Consider the following 18,065-nt stretch of genomic DNA (forward strand, 5'->3'; position numbering starts at 1 on the left):
AGTCAGAAAAGTCAAAAGATCAAGGGGAACACTAATGTCTGCAACACATTCTTTGGAAATCCTTCCCACACTTGTTGCGACATTTCACTCAAAACTGCACATGCCAGCCTCATGGTAGGAGCTGGGTGAACAGCAGCCAGGGGATAGCCAACTAACATTGGGATAATACGTCATCTGAGAACCATGAATTTCTGTTAAGAATTTGGTGCCAAAGTGGATAAGATATTTCATTGGATGTGAAAAGCTTCAGTCAAAGTGCTGGCCTGACTGACCACCCTACCAACCAATATTGCAACAAAGTGTGGCTGTAAAAAAAGATATATATATATATATATGGGAGGAAATTGGCAGACAGACAGATAGACAGATAGATAGATAGATAGATAGATAGATAGATAGATAGATAGATAGATAGATAGATAGATAGATAGATAGATAGATAGATAGATAGATAGATAGATAGATAGATAGATAGATAGATAGATAGATAGATAGATAGATAGATAGATAGATAGATAGATAGATAGATAGATAGATAGATAGATAGATAGATAATCTATTAATCTATGAGACCAGCCAATATTAGTCAGGCTCTAATGTATGTTAAACATGAAATCAAAAAAATATGCTGCTGAGAACCTTTGACAGTGATGTGATATTAATCCCTCTTTTCTCTTTGCCCTTTCCCTGTGGAAGAATAGGGAAAGAGAAAAGAGAAGAGATGGCAGCCTCTTTGCGGCCCTGGTACACAAGGAGGCCACCATGCTAGATAGTCGAAAAAACTCCAAGTGACAAATGGCTCTGGATACAATGTAATAACCCCTAGAAGAAGAATCCACTCATTGCCCTCATCAGTATTCCATGCCCTCATTACTGTCTGTCTGGCCGTCTGGGCTGTGACTTCAGCTTTCCCCCCCAAAAAATCATTATCAGACGCAGAACTGAAGAACAATACAAGGGCGCGGATGAGGGGGCCGGAGTTAGAGTAGGATGAAAAAGATGATTCATAATTCTTGAAATATGAAAATCGATTTGGATTTTTCATTTTTTTTGAAAGACAGTAGAGAAGGAATTGGACACGAGTGTGAGGGAGGGGAAAATAGAGCAAAGTCAAATGATAAAAGAACTAATTTTGTACGCTGGAAGAAGATCAAGGCTCATGACACCCACTGGTACATGAGTCACCCAAACATGAACAGAGAAATGTATAAATATATACAGTTTCCAAGCCGGTTAGCTTAGCAAGACGCCATTGCCTCTGCTGCTCTGAAGTTCACTGTAAGTAAAAATGTAGAAGTTCACTCCGGAATCTGTGTGTGTGTGTGTGTGTGTGTGTGTGTGTGTGTGTGTGTGTGTGTGTGTGTGTGTGTGTGTGTGTGTGTGTGTGTGTGTGTGTGTGTGTGTGTGTGTGTGTGTGTGTGCGCAACTGAACGTTCTCATCAGTCCACATCTCTGGAGAGCAGCCCCAAATGATTTGACTCATCATATAGCGGTTGTGCTGCTATATATCAAGTGCAATGCTGCTATCCATCAGCCAGTTGGTTTCTTTAGCAGCTGCCCTCAGGTTAACTCCCCCCCAATATTGTGACCAAACATCACTCCAGATGTTTTAATCATTTATTCCAAAGAGGTAGAAAGAAGAGCCCTCCTAGCAGATTATTCAGTGATGCATTGTTTCCACCCCCCCCCCCCCCATTTAAATGTAATCTCAACTCTCTAACTCCTGTGAATAACTTGTCTATGCCAAAGCCCATGACAAATGGATATGGATACATTATGCACTGTCATCATCTACTACAGCCATTGTAAATATAAATGCCATAACGTTATAAGGAAAGCATCATTCAAACACATCACATGATGTTAGTGCAAGGTAACTATGATATTTGCTCAAGCCTAGGGCTGCAACTAACGATTATTTCAATAATCGATTAATCGGTCGATTATTTTTTCGATTAATCGATGAATCGGATTAAAAAAAATAAACATTTGTAAATGCCGCATCTTTATTCAAAAACTGAACATTACTTCAAATTCACAGTGCAGACTGAAGTGTCAAAACACCAGGTTATTGCTCCAACGTCCCGGAACTATTAAAAGTAATATTAAATGATAATAAATTAATAATAAACTTAACTGGGATAACACAAAAAAAACATACAATGTATGATATACATTTATACAGTATAAGGGATGTCCATGGTAAACCAGTCAACCGATAATATTTTTAACCGGTAAATACTAACGGTTAAAAAAATTAAATCATCTAAATTTCTCTCAGATGACAGGAGATCGTTAATTTGTACTGATATTGATACCATTTTCAAGACTACTTAACGATCCAAGTCTTTATTGATATCACAATTGATAATTTTCTATTATTTTGTTGAATTAGAACTTGTATTATTGCTTTAATTGCTGATATGATCATAGCTCAAGATAGGACATTAAACAGGTCATAATTCCATCTTTACTATCTATTTTATATTGCTGGGAAAACAAGTTTCGCCAAAATCTCAATTTTTTTTCTTTTTGTGTTGCATTTGAACACATCAATCATATTACTGAGCCAGCCTGAACACATCACAGTTGACATGTTTGCTACTTTTTTTAAGCTAGCTAGCTCTATATCCTTCCGATTTTAACATGGATTTAAAAACTGGATTACTATTTTCAACTGACGGGACTTTCTACACCGGTCGGTTGTGTGATTACTGCCGCTGCTTTCAATGACTGTTGATGCGCCGATGCCGACTCTCCGAGCACGTCTGCACACCGTCTGCAGCAGCAGCAGCTGACAGAGTTTTTTTGGACTAGACGGATACTGAGTTGAAGGAGTTTTTTTTAACCAAAAGAAAGCAAAGGTACAACACTTTTATATAGGCCTGCAGTCCAGTGTTAGATATGACCAAAATACAAGCTGTGGCCGCTCACACTATAGCTTTCCCGCACGTGAAGCGAGCCTTCACGTGCGGAAGGCTCGCTGTGGGCGTGCATGAACCTGTCGATGGCTGGATGTAAACAGTGCCGCGCCTGCAAGTGACTTATTAATCACGCGACTCAACGAATCGATGACCAAATTTGTTGCCAACGCTTTTAGTAATCGATTTTAATCGATTTTATCGATTTGTTGTTGCAGCCCTACTCAAGCCTAATATACCATTGATCACTCAGCCTGGGTTGGCTTCTTTTTCAGGTTTTTCCAGTGGGTCCTTCTGCCTTTGAGTAATTCAAATTACCTACTGTGGTTTAACGCCACACTGAGCATGAAATGGCTGTAATGCTTTCTACTCCAAAATGCCATCATTCCATCTCTATTCTCTTCTGTTTAATGAAGGAGTCATTCACACTCATCTATTTTGCATTAGCTGAATACTGTATGCCTGCAGAGCCCATCATATAAGAAAGCCCCTTAAGACGATCAGGGCAATGGGGACAACATATTATACTGTCACACACACAAACACACACACATTGTGATTACGCAACAAATACAGTACATGCATACTGTAACGCACACAACATGGGCCAAAGTCTTGAGGGACCCTTTAGTATATTGACATTGAGCTGATGTCAGCCAGCTCAACATTCTATACTGTCCTCGCTCCAGAAAAACACACACACACACACACAGCTGGGTTTCCAATTCATCCAAGTCAACAAGACAAGTTGGCCTGTGGCATTCCCAGTGGGCACAAGCTAATACAGGCTCTGCAATCAGGATATCGATTCCCCTGGACTTGTAACACACGCCAGCGGAGCGTGAAACATGCTGCATGATTCTGATGAATATAGAATGGATTTGATATCCAAACAGACAGGGAAAGCTTTGTAGCGCTACCACATCAATCGCATGCTAAAGGTCTCCAAGGTTGCTTTACGCTGATGATACCAAGCTATTTACCAACATGGAAGTGTGTGTGTGTGTGTGTGTGTGTGTGTGTGAGAGAGAGTGTTTGTGTGTTACTCTGGTTCACTGGCTACACCAGTGTGGAGACCACAGAAGCCACACACACACACACACACACACACACACACACACACACACACACACACACACACACACACACACACACACACACACACACACACACACACACACACACACACACACACACACACACACACACACACACACACACACACACACACACACACACACACACACACACACAAGCCTAGCCCTACAGAGAATAGACACTGTTGACCTGTGCCGAGCGGATCACTGCACACACAATCCCTAATTTTTACCCTCCATCGCTTTCTCTCCCCATGAAGAGACTTAGACAGAGTATTTGAACTCGGCTGGAAAATATCCTGGAACATTTGGAAGACCTTCCAAGGAACAAAGACACTTTCACTTTGTGTGAACACAAAAGACAAAAGTTAAAAGGTTTTTCATCCAGCCTAACCCCATGTCCAGACAAGCCTCACAAAATTGGCTTTTATTCGGTTTGACAAATTGCAATGGTGTGTAATACAGTAGGCCGAGAAAGAAAAAAAAAGTCAATCGAATCTAAAACTCCTCGCAAAAGTGAGAGAGGAGTCTTCAGAAATAGTATTGAAACAAAATCAAGTGGTGGATTAAATAATACAACTGAAACCTTACAATGTGTGTATCACAGCTCAACAGTTTAACAAGAAAAAGGCCGACAGTACTTGCTCAGGTTTTTTGCACAGTGTTCGTGGCTGCTGCGGTTTTGCACGGTGCCTCTCAGGGATGGTTTGTCAATGAGGCAGCGTTGGCAGTACTTCAATGTCTATTCTCTTTTTTGTTTTTGTGTAGGTGGCAGCTCTTCCTTTCTATATTTATTCCACAGAAAACCAGTTTGCTACCGCCAGAAACGGGAGAAAAGCCTCCACTTCCTTTACACCATGTAGACAAACCCTGTGTAAAAGGCTTACCAGACACTGACTGTGTACCAACCAATTGTAAAAGCTTCATATAACAAACTGCAGGTGCAGAATTGATAACTGTAATGCATTTAGATATATCCTAATGTTGCACACAATTGGACGTTTTACAGCAGACATTTTGACTTTGTCACAGTTAGAAGAGCACAGGTGTTACTTTGAAATTAAACTACCGTTAGTCCCGTTTAAGTCTTTAAAAAAAAAGCCATAGAACGAACAGTGGCTTTAAGTATATATCCAATGTTGCAGTGCTTTGCCTTTGATGGGAAATCACATTAATGTGTCCAGTGAAGATGGTGGCAAGCCATACACCAGAAATCCAGGCTCTTAAATATCCCTTCAGTAAACCTACATTTTATCCTAACAGCGCTGACATTAGGCTGCCACTGTCCAGAGAAATAGACTGCTCATTTAGATAGCGATACATCATACTGTATTTTGTTCTATTTATCAATTAAAGCTAGAGTGCGTAACATCTGGTGCATCTACACGAGGTAAGCCATCGGTGATCGTGCATGGATTGTCCTCCTGCTGTACATCCATGTTTTTTTCTTAGCAGTAGAATCAACCGCTGCAACATTTCTTGGGCGTTTCTAGTGCTCCTGCGCCAGTGTCAGGGGAGGGGGGGGGGGGGGGGGGGGGCGACACCAGATTGTACAAGCTGCCATACTGAGAAATACATAAAGAGTTTTTTTTCTAGGGAGCTATTAGGCTTAATCAACTTTGTGTCAACTCGTTCGCCGATGGCTTGAATGTGACCGACATTCTTCCATAAGAAGAAGAAAAGTTACGCACTATAGCTTTAAAATCCGTTTTAATATGTCTCCACTTTTTTATGCCAATGAATAAAAAGAGGAAATGAGATATGATAAGCACTCAATTTGAATGGCCATCTCCTATTCCTTTATCTGCTCTCCCCTTGATAACAGTTGGACTGGATTCCTGCTGTATGTGTGAGCTAGTGGGGCCCCTCCATCTCTCTCATCTTTATCTCACTCTTATCTTTCTCTCCCACTGCCTCCGTCTCTCCCCCGGGGCTGGCGTATCACTCCCCTGCTACTGTGATCATGTCTCCCGCGGTATCTCACTGTATGCGTGTCTGCAGTGCGAGTGTGTGTGGGCAATAGTGTGTTTGTGTGTGTGCGTGCGTGTGTGCGTCCGTGTGTACAGTACAGTACGTGTCATTTTTCATGGCGATTGCTTATAATAGCTATAGTGTACATTTGTGTGTGTGTGTGTGTGTGTGCTTCTGTGTGTCTGTCTCTTTCACACACACAATTACACTGTCCAGACATGTATAAAACATTCGGACAGCTTCTCCCTTTTCCTCCCCATTTGTGTATTCAGTCTTGCATGAACCTCTTAGCCTAAACAGTGACTTTGCACACCAGCTCAACAGCCCTTTGTGTGTGTGTGTGTGTCATATTGCCTCTCACATTAACTGAGACTAGAGTAAACACACTAGCCTACCAGACACACACACACACACACACACACACACACACACACACACACACACACACACACACACACACACACACACACACACACACACACACACACACACACACACACACACACACACACACACACACACACAGCAAGCAGTGTTGCATGTTATCAATGTGTCGGGCGAGTGCCAACATTACGCGCCCCCTCATCACCTTCTGAACGGAGCCTTTATGTTCTAAGTGCACTTAATCACCTGCGCTGAGTGCACTTAAAACACTCCCTAATGACTGGACGTGGCTCACTCCAAATCCTTAAGTGTCAAAGCAGTTATTAGATACAGTACGACACCCAGGTGTGAAAGGGCCAGCCAGCCAGCCAGCAGCTGTAGGCCAACAATGAGGATCTGCAGAACACACACATTCCTCCACATGACACCAATGTCATCATGTGTTGCTGTGTTAAAAATGAACCAAGCCAGTGAATTGGGGCGGGTGTGAGGGCCTGGGTCTGTCTTTCACAAGGAGGAAGTTCACAGGAAGTTTGCACTCTTTAAAGGGGCTCTTCATCAAAACCATGCAAGCCTATCATTCCTTTGTGCCGAATCCAGATGCTCTCTTTTAGCCGTATACCACTAGACCTCGGCTTGAATAAGAGTGTCAATGGGGGTTGAAATATTCTCCTATAAAATGGTTTACCACTACGTGACCACTATATGTCATCAGCAGTTGTTGTTAGTATGACAACTGCTGAGAGTATCTAATTGGCCCATTCTAGTAAATTGGTGCCACCCGTCACACCAATCTAGATACCAGATTAGGCCATACAGTCTATCGATTGGGGCCAAAAACTCAAACCGCATCTACCCATGCCCGGGCACGTTGTCTCACAGCTAGGCCCAGCTTGTCCTATTAACTGTATTTGTCAGCCTAATTCAAATCCAACATGTTTAATAAGTTGTCTGTTCTAATCAAATATGTACACTTCGATTCCAAGTTGTTTGAATGATAGATACATGTTCAGGGGAGATCTTGATGAGAGCAACACAGAAGCATTATACAACCAGACAGCAATACGGACCAACCCGCTCGGCAGGGCCCTGGCTCGAGGGGAGTGAGTGGGAAGTTAAGAGCGTAACCTCTACTAGATACTAGCGATCTTTTATGATATGCTACATATATTTAAAAAAAAACAGATGGAACAAACACAATAAAAACTAAGATAATACGATGGTTATTGTAATTTTATGCATCTCTATTATCGCAAGAAAATATTTCTGTGGCAGTCTTTATTCCCGGAGAGCTATAGCCCTCAATGACAGAGGGAATTACTCCTACACACGAACGCGCACATTGGTAGGGGTAAGGCTATAAGTGTTAAGGTTTAGTGGTTACCTTTGACCTCTGTTACTATCAGTGTTACGCAGGGATTGATTTGCCAGTCATGTAAAAATGTCATGGCCATTTTCAGAGTGGTGATTTCAGCAGTATAAGTTGTGATATTATGCACTCAAATGAATTGACCAAGGGAGAACAATCATTTGCAAATTAATCCACAATGGAAAGATTGGTTCACTGAAGCCCTAGGTTTATTCTTTGAATTATCTTTTTTTCGTAAAGTGGGGTTGCCAAGTCATCAGGTTTTATGTTAATAGCGTAACTAATAGTGTTTTGAAGTAATGTGAGCACAAGAGACTTCAAAGGAAACATTAGGTGTAAGCACTTTCTGATAAGCCACTTATTGTAAAGGGTTTACACGTTGCAACTAATGGCTTTTTTGGTCAGCGAGCTCTTTACTAATATCATTATACAGGGTAGACTGAATCATTGAATATCACACCACACATTTATTTACCTTGAAGGTAAATAGACACTGACTATGTTTACATGCACAGCAATACTCCGGTTTAGATCATACTCAGAATAAGACATGTAAACAAAAGTTTGTACACACCTTAATCAGAATAGGCTCATATTCAGAGTAAGCCATGATCGGAAATGAGACACCTGGAGTATTCCGACCGAATCGGAATAAATATTCAGTTTCGAGTTTTTGCTGCATTTTTCGGCATTTGCCGCAGTTTGTGACCCATGCCCAGGTTTATGGCTGTTATCTAGAGTGTGTAAACATGTCATGTTTTGGCTGCCAAAGCAATGCTAGGCAACGCTAATGACGTAAAGAATATTAATTTTCCTTGGTTGGGACCATGGGACGGGAATTGTTACCGGAAAAAGAATGCGCTGACTTCAGATAATGTGCACAGGAATATCACTGTAGCTGCTAAGCATGTAAACACATTATTTAGAATATTGTCTTAACTGGAGTATGGACCTTAATCAGAATATGCCGTGCATGTAAACATAGTCAATGTCCCTCAGAACCCAACTAATGAGGCCTGCCTCCTTAAAAATATCCGTCTTCCCCTCATGACTGCATTGCACAATGTGACCTCACACATGACTAAAGGGCAAACAACTGAAAGTGAAATATTTGTATTTTTCTTTTGCCGAAATAGGTGCAGTCGATCGCTCTGAAAATGTTTGCCTGTAACCTTTCTCGAAAAATAAGTCTCAGCCACTATGTATGCTAATCCCGTCACAAGTCTGAATGCTATTATCACAGGGGTCGGATGTTTTTTCATTATGCACACGCACACACACACACACACACAGGCACACACAGGCACACACACACACACACACACACACGTAGGCGGACAACCATACATGCCTATGAAATCGGAAAACGCCTGAAGTGAGACAATGGGGCGGGCTAACTATAATCTGCCATTTAGGCGAGATCAAGTCCTTACAGGTGGAAGGGAGATAAGATTCTATTTCTAATCAAAGTCCATGTATGACAATTCATTCGCCATATACAATAGCAGGCCGGGGTTATTGTACCAAAACTCTGGGTCAAACATCAGTAGCTGTGAATCTCGCAAAGAATTTAAATCCACGGCGCAGCTTTCCCATTGTATCGGCATCAAAGTTAATACCTTTCCACGAAAACCGTATTTCTTTTTTTCTTTTTCATGGTAGCTGCGGGTGTAGGACAATGGAAGGTGAGGTGTGTGTGTGGTAGCTATCAAAGCGGTATGTGTCCCATTGAAATGTCACCTTCAGGGGGAAATAAAGAGACAATCCTCAACATTAAAGCTGCCATGTTATAGCCCACTGTGACATTTCTTTGAAACTACTCCGTCGGCTAAATCCATATTTATCCCTTCTTTTATCCAATGGTATCTAGAATGCTCTTTGATGTGCTCTCTTATCTGTTCTCTGGTCTCTCCAGGTTTGTTTTTTTCAGGTGGGATAAAGAGTTAAACGAGGGCTATAAGACAATACTGGCATTCTGTTGTCTCTTTACTTTAGGTAAATATACATTGAACGATAACTATCGGGTGGCAATACATTAGCTGGTTGTGGGGACCAGGGGTGTAACAATGCACTTGTTTGTACATAACCGGCACAATACAGGCCATCAATACCGAACCATACTGTACCACAATACGTAATTATGGTGTACATAGCGTCAAGATGATGTAAATATGCCAATTGTACAGACTTGTTTTGATTGTGGTGCGGAAAATGCACTTTGATCAGAGAAGTATTTTATTTATTGGAGACCTTGGCTGTATGCAGCAGTATTTTCTTTTGTTTTATACTGAAAAAGATCATTAAGCTGCAATTGTATTTAATAATGCACAACGCTTTTTTCCATGTTTCCTCTCAACTAAGAACCGTACCATACAGAACCGAACCGTGACTTCAAAACCAAGATACGTACTGAACTGTGACTTGTCTTTACCATTACACCCCTACTAGAGACAGTACATCCCAAACAACATATGTCAAGACAAGTTATTACTCAAAATGGTTGGGAGATATCCTCTGGGATCCATGAGGGACTGCACCAAATAATTTTTTTACCAAGGTGTTGAGATCTTTCTATGAGCAAGTGAACATTCCAAACAGCTGTTGGCTGTAGATGAAAAGTCAGGGAAGTCCTAAGGAAAAGCAACTTTTTTTGTTTGTTTTGTTTTTAATACCGAAGGCTCTCTGTGTAAACTCTCGCCATGGTTTAGTCAAGGCAAGCAAAATATGATTGTCTCTAAACAGCTGATAGAGCTCAGTGATAGGAGGAGCTCTAAAGTTCACGAATACTGTCATGGCTCACTACACAAAGGAGAATCGAGCTACCAAATGAGAAAAATAAAGGATGGAAAGAAGAAGGAAGAGTGCAGGTAAAACAACTGCTGACTAAAGTATGTCACAAAAAGGTGAGAAAAACAAGAAAACCTGGTTGTATCATAGTTTTCATATATTTAATTGATCGAATCAAGTTATTGTAGGCAACACTATCTGAATGAAGGAGGCTTGATATGTGGGGTAATGTCAATGCTTACGTCCATATACAGGCAAGGCAAGGCAAGTTTATTTATATAGCACAATTCAGACACAAGGCCATTCAAAGTGCTTTACAGGGGCAAGATTAAAATACACAATACATATTAGAAAAGTGAATGAATAGAAATAGAACATTTAAATAAAATAAAAATTACAGGTCAAAATGGAAACAGAAAAGTCTACAGACTTGATTTAAAAGAGCTGAGAGTTGCAGCAGACCTCAAGTTCTCTGGGAGTTTGTTCCAGAGATTTGGTGCAAAAAAACTAAAAGTAACTGTTTATTATTCATATTTAACTTGGTATGAAGTGTTCTTTGAGACTACCCTTTTAAACTCTACAGATTCATTTGAAGGCTCAATTACAATGATCAGAGAGGGAATAGAGACTACCTGAATGGGGCCCGGAGTTTTGTGCTACACCCCTGCCTGTGTACAACACTTAATGCTAATGCATCCATTAGTTGCTGAGACTTCCCAGTGTTGACCGAAGCGATGGCCTAACAGTGACCTGCTCAGCACTGGCTATACTGAAAATAGAATGTTTGTCCAACATGTAGATAGTAGATAATCTGCTATTAAATAACAAATTGAATCACTGTCCGAATGATTACGTTTGCTATTATCCAACCATGCTGCAATGAAGCTCGGGACAAGTCAATACAAAGCGACTTTCGAGTCATTAAAACAAATTGTAAATAATGACTCAGGGCAAGCTTTCAGCAGTGCTGACACATGAAGAGTGGCTCATCTTCCCCTCCCTAGCCTTGCAGCCACACAGCGGCGTGTGACCATTACAGCAGCCATTATCACTGTCAAGGGGATGAGAGCTGGTTTAGCCTGCTTCAGAGAGGAGAGGGAACTGGCAGGCCCGACTGAGCACCCTCATTAGCACTGATGCTAGCACAGGCTATGTCAAGGCTAACAGGTAACATTTTTAACTTATAGATATCATCATGAAACTTTGCCAGTTGATTACCGACATACAAAGGCCTGCTATGCAACATTTTAATGACAAAATAAAAAGATATTATTTTATTATATATTGAGTCCCAGAAAAATAATTCCACTCAATGATCACTTCTGACCCACTAGACTACGTAGTGGTGTGTTTATCTGCCCGGTCCTCCTCTCTCTGGCTGTATTTAACATAGTAGCATTTGTTAGTATTGTTTTGTAAGCAGTAGACTCAGGTCTTAGCTCCACCCAAGCTCCTCCCTACTACTTCACGGGGCCCTGTCAGGCCCCCAGGATGCTGCCTTGTCCGAGCAGCCAGCATGGACTAGTGGCCAACCCATTGGTACTGCATGCTGTGAATGGGAGCTTATTTTCATGGTAGCCCTAAGGCAGATTTCCCCGTCCACACCAATACAAGCGGCGAACAAGATTGTGTCGCCGCAAAATTTTTCTGTATATCAATCATAGGCTCAAACTTATCTTGAGACCATATACTATTAAAACTGAAGTTTTTTCATTTCAAAACGCCACATAAAGCGTTTTATTAGCCCAACGGCTTTTAACGGCTTTCAGTTTGTTTTCGAGGGAGGAGGAGGGAGCGGCACGTCATACACTTGGGCGTGCCAGGGCTTACATGAAAGCAATATGGCAGCTTCCTTGTTGCTTCTCTGCGCCTGAGCAGCTTTCATAGGAATGAATGGGCGCCATTTTTCAATACGGTGTCCATTTCTTTATATGTCCATGGGCCCTGTGTACGGCCACCCAATCCACCGACTTCGCCAGGGGTGTCACTCGTGCGAGCAGTTACCTCCGACACTTCGCTGGAGGTAGGACACTTTCCAGTTAGACATACAGTACATATCAGTGTATCTGATTTTGGATCAAGCCTTATTTTTTTCATTTCATACACAAATAAATACTATGTACAGGTCTTAAAAATGCTTTTTCTGCATGTTTTAAAGAACAAAATGTATGATAAATCAGACAATTAACAACATATGAACTAAGCCTTCTGTGATAACCTTCAGAAATTTAAGTTGATGTAAGTGTTTTCAAAAGGTGAGATTATGGTTCAGCGTATTGAAAAAAAAAAAATTGTTTAAGTGTTTGTTTAAATCCATTCTTTCACAAGAACAAGTACAATGGGCTTTATATAGAATAAACACAGACTAAATGAAACAATGTTGGCCTAATTATTCTGAAGCCGCTATACTCTGCTATCAAAATCAATTAGATAAAGTAACATCACGTCAAGAGTGTGAAAGAGAGGGAGGGAAAAGAAAGAGATGTGGGAGTGTGTGAATAGTGAGAGAAGAAAGAAAGGAAGCGCATTAAAGTGTGTAGGTTTTGTTCCTTTGTCATCTCTTGACGTTTGGCCACAGAGACTGATGGGGGAGATTGAAAAAGAGGGAATAGGAATACATGAGAATAAATTTTAGCTCCCCTAGGCCGTACATTTAATATAGGCTTCAGACAGGAGAGCCACTGCATTCAATCACATCTCATATCCCTGAGCAAAGCCATACGGAAGGAGTCGATGGACTCGGGTTTCCCTAACAACAGAAACCTCTGCTCCTTGGCTCTTTTTCTCTCTCTTTCTCTTTATTCTTTTCTATCCAATCCTTTGTTTCCTCCGTCGCTTGTTATGCCTCCGCGACCTGCGATAGCTGAAGGCCAGAGGCATTCATGTTTTCGGGATGTGCGTCCATATCCCCAAGCCACTCTTTTTTTTTAAAGTTATCTTTTTGGGTATTTTAACTTTTTATTGACAGTTGAGAGTACAGAGTTGAAATGGGGAGAGAGAGAGAGGGGGGATTGGATTTGAACCAGCGACCAATGCGACAATGACTGAGCCTATATGGTGCACTCTAACGACTACACCACGAAGCGCCCATTCGGGACCATTCTTTTGAGGGCAATATCTATGACAACGCTTTGAGGGATTTTTTTCAAACTTTTGCAGAGATGTCCACTCTAATTCAAAGATTAACTGAATGAAATCTCAGAGGTCATAGGTCGAGGTCAAGGTCAGGGTGGCAATATTTCAGGAACTCTCCCATTTTAAAAAGGCTTTTAACGTTTAGATTTCATTTCAAGAGAAAATGACATGTATGTTGTCCGAGACGTTTTCAGGTATCGTTACATTAAATAATGCCTCTGTCCAGTAAATGCACATCCTAATAAATTGACTTCAACAACAGAAAGGATATACTCTCAGTAGGGCCCTTACTTTTTCAAATCATAATGATAAATATCTCAATTTGGAGAAAAAAAAAGATCTGCTCAATTTCGACCGAGTCAGTGGTCAAGAAAATAAGAAGACTTTGTTCTGATTCAATCGACTTAGTTGGAACCACTTTGCAGGCCACATTATCCCCTAACAGTGTCAGACAACACAAATCTATTCTGCTGCACCTCAGTCTGCTTCAATGCCCCCATCCAACGCTGGGAAACACATTTGTATATCCTCTTTGCAGAGCCGGCCCGAGGTATAAGCAAACTAAGCGGTTGCTTAGGGCCCCCGACCCCCCCCCCCCCCCCAAAAAAAAAAAATAAAATTAAATAAAAAAAAATATATATTTTTTTTTTAGTTTGTGTGTTTGATATTATTATCATATTTTGCAAATGTAAGTTATCATACAAAAAAAGGAATACAAGGTTTTGGTCTAGATAGTTAATAGCCTATCTAATTGAATCAGTTTATCTGGGAGGTAATCCGAAGTTAACTGATCACGTCACGTTCACGTCCATGCAGTGTGTATTGAGTTTATTTAAAAACATTTGGAAATGGGACTGCCCTCAGATTTTGTGAAAAAAAAAATAGACAACAGAGTTCTTCTGCTTTGTTCCTCTCACTGCATTTAAATTAATTCATTATATTACAGAGAAATATGTCCCGCAAAAGAAAAAGAGCTCCAAGCCCAACCCAGAAGACCCTGCATTATATTTTTTTTATTAATATTTGTATGGAAAATCCATGTCTTTCTTCAATAGCTTCTAATTCATCCGACCCACTGTCTCCAAATTATTTGTTCACACAAAATTCCTCAGATTTAGCCTCTTCATTTCCTCTTCAAAAGGTAAAAAAAAAAATCCCGGGGGGGCATACCCCCGGACTCCCCTAGGAGGGTCGAGATCTCGGCTGGATACTATTTTCACCCAGCTGCACATTGGAGGCACTAGCAGAAAACACTGGGTGTGTGAAGGACATTCAACAAAAGTCAATAATTTGGGCAGCGCTATCATCAGGAGGGGCCCCCTACTCATATTCCGCTTAGGGCCCCTCGAAGGCTTGGGCCGGCTCTGCCTCTTTGTTTCACCACAACAACAACAATGATGTACCATTAGAGTTTTGCGTGGGGGCTGTGACGTTCATTTTCTGATCTCCTTTAACCTAACAGTGGTGTTGTTTAGTTTCCATGTGACATAATGCAAATGGAAGCGGAAGGCAATGTAATATTGTTTCAGTGGGCTTTATTAAAAGTTAGTTGGTGTGTGTATAAACAATTGTACTTTTTGTCCGCTGGCGTTTTAGCTGTTCATGCTCTCCGTTATCTGTTTGGTTGTTTGAACAATGCTTCTGCTGTCTCACAAACTGCTGTTTTTTCTTTGCCTTTGCTGTAACGTCTGATTCGTCCCAGCCATTCTCTCTGCATGTATTGCCCTTATCTCGTCTTTTCACATGGATTTGTATGGATGACTTTTCTGTAGTGTGTGTTTGTTCAGGCTTTCTTTGTTGTTGATGTTTTGTCATCTTACTGGAAGGGCCCTTCAGCGAGTTGTTCTCATTATATCGAGTAAAGTTCAAGGAAGATCAAAGAAAGCTAGTGATGAATGTGTACTTCTGTCATGTGTCAGTGTTGTTTCAACTCAAACTTAGGCAATGTTCAGATCATTGCAGGCATACAGTTAAGTTTCCCAATTCTGATGTAGTTGCTCATATGTTACTAAGATGAGTTTTTTTTTTTCATCACAGTGTGAACAGCCCCAAGTCAAATAGAATCTGACCTTTTTCCAAGACTTATTATGGCCACTTGTCATAGGGAGTACCGATCAGTAGTGTAATGACGGAAATGTGACAACTAGTACACAACAGTAACAAAAAGCCTTGAAAATGTCCTCAGCTACAGGGCAGGGGACTCAATATAGTGTTAAAATGGAGATATCAGTGCATATTTTTTAGAAAAAGTCAAGTCCAGTCCATTTATGCTTTTGGTCCAATATCACAGATGACAGTTTTGCCTCCAGGGGACTTATATTATGTAGCGTAGCAAACAACACCCTCTGTCCACAGACACTGGATCAGTTCCTGTAAGACCATGGTAGCTTTGCTCATAGTGATTCACATTATAAGTGTCAGAAATAGTTGTCAAGGATGTAAACAGACAGTCTTTCTCACCTCCTGAGGCATAGAGCAGGGTGCGAATGTTGCAATGTCGGTTTCAGAAAGTCAGCAAAAATGGTCGGACAAAGAATCCCCTAAAACAACATCGGAACGGTATGTGTGTGTGTGTGTGTGTGTGTGTGTGTGTGTGCGCAGAACACCTAGAGTTAAAAAAGCTTATTCCTGGTAATTCATTGGAAGGTTGATTACTTGTTTTCCTTAATTAGGGACTAAGTGCCTCCCCGAATCTAGCACCTGTACCAAGATGACTCATCGCAGTCCACAACCACTGCATGTTAAAACACAGCAAGCAAACTGACCCCCAAAAAAGTGTTGAGGTATTGCAGAGTTAACCAGGCTAAGTAGCGTTAACGTAATTACTAGATCACAATTGTAATCGTTTAAACATCTATAGTTATGTCAGGCAACATACACTTTGAGTGAGCGGTTGTTGTGAAAGTGAATGTGGTGGATTTGAATAGCCTCTATTACCAGAGTTGCTGAGCAGATAGTCTTAAAGGTTAGAGGTCACTGGTGAGAGACGAAAACGACTTGTGTTCGACTTATTGTGATGAAAGAAGTTGTCTATTCTGGGATATCAATAACACGTGATGCACCCCACACACAGATATAAGACACTGTTCTGTAGCTTTAAGAGAGTGTCATGCGGCATCTCAGCCTGCTGCTTCGATGCTACTACGAAATCCTCTGTAAATGTCCTGTCTGGAATCTCCTGAAATAAACTTGGAACACTGATGAAAAGTCCAGTCTACCGCCTCTGTCTATTGTCAGCCATGGGGAACAATTTGGCTACCACATGAACTTATTCAACACCTAGTAGGCAAAGAAAACACACACAATCCAATGTACAGTATATATCGAAACTGTCTTACCTGCAGGATCTTGCATCGTTCCGAATCGCATTTGGCGTCCTCACAGGGATGGAACATGCCCAGGGTCACACAGTTCAGCAGGATCACCAGCATGGATGCTCGCTCGAACCACGTGGAGAACATCAGTTAAGGAATATGACAAAAGATGGATAACAACATATAACAGCTTAACAGCAGCAGGAGTTTAAAAGCTTAAGGTGACAGCTGACAAAAAAAGAAATAAGCGTTCTCCAGGCTTTCTCCAGTGACCTCATTATCTCATTCCAATGACTGTACATAAACCCCTCTGACGAAGCGTTGCCCGTGTATCTCTTCCACTCCAAACCCACTATCAAAATCATGCTTTAACAGTACAAACAAATTAGCCACAGAGGAGTCCGGGAAAGACGGGAAAACCAAGTGCTTTTTCTGAGTGGCAGCCATTGCTCCCATTTCACCCTGTTAACCAAAGATGTGTTTGAGTGTTGGAAAATGTTCCAATTGTCGGCGAGGGGCTCCCGCACAGACCCTTTACAGAGAATGTGTGAGGCCTGACAAGAAGACAACAGAGGCAGCTGCTGAGAGACTGACTAAGCTGTAGTGGTTGGTGAAGTATTTGGCCTCGGACTCAGTGAATGCGAGGACATCTTGATGCGTAGTGCTTGAATTGTATTGACCACACACTGTCAAAGTGGGCATTCCCAATGCGGTTAGGTTAAACGCCAGCCTGAGCTATGTGACACCAATCAATTAAGGGGCTGCATGCGTACACAAAAACACACACCCACATAAATTATAGATCGCCACTGCATCCACAGTCAGCACCCTGCATCAAGCCTGCCTGGATAACAATGTTAGACTGAATAGACTGCTTGTCACCCCCGTGTGTGTGTGTGTGTGTGTGTGTGTGTGTGTGTGTGTGTGTGTGTGTGTGTGTGTGTGTGTGTGTGTGTGTGTGTGTGTGTGTGTGTGTGTGTGTGTGTGTGTGTGTGTGTGTGTGTGTGTGTGTGTGTGTGTGTGTGTGTGTGTGTGTGTTTGTACAATATGTGGAAAAGTAAAAGACTGTGGCTGTGAGGACAAACGA

The 18,065-nt window shown here is 41.4% G+C and overlaps 1 protein-coding gene across 1 annotated transcript in view; it reads right to left on the bottom strand.

Annotated features, from left to right (window-relative positions):
- Positions 1-17,102, bottom strand: part of cacna1g (calcium channel, voltage-dependent, T type, alpha 1G subunit) — a 161,658-nt gene extending 144,556 nt beyond the window's left edge. The window contains exon 1 of the mRNA XM_080048576.1: positions 17,003-17,102. Coding sequence (XP_079904702.1) covers positions 17,003-17,095 — 93 coding nt within the window. The 5' untranslated portion in view covers positions 17,096-17,102. The remainder of the gene's footprint in view (positions 1-17,002) is intronic.
- Between the last annotated feature and the right edge of the window lie 963 nt (positions 17,103-18,065).

The sequence above is a fragment of the Ammodytes marinus genome (genome assembly GCF_949987685.1).
Source record: "Ammodytes marinus genome assembly, chromosome: 20".
Taxonomy (NCBI): domain Eukaryota; kingdom Metazoa; phylum Chordata; class Actinopteri; order Uranoscopiformes; family Ammodytidae; genus Ammodytes; species Ammodytes marinus.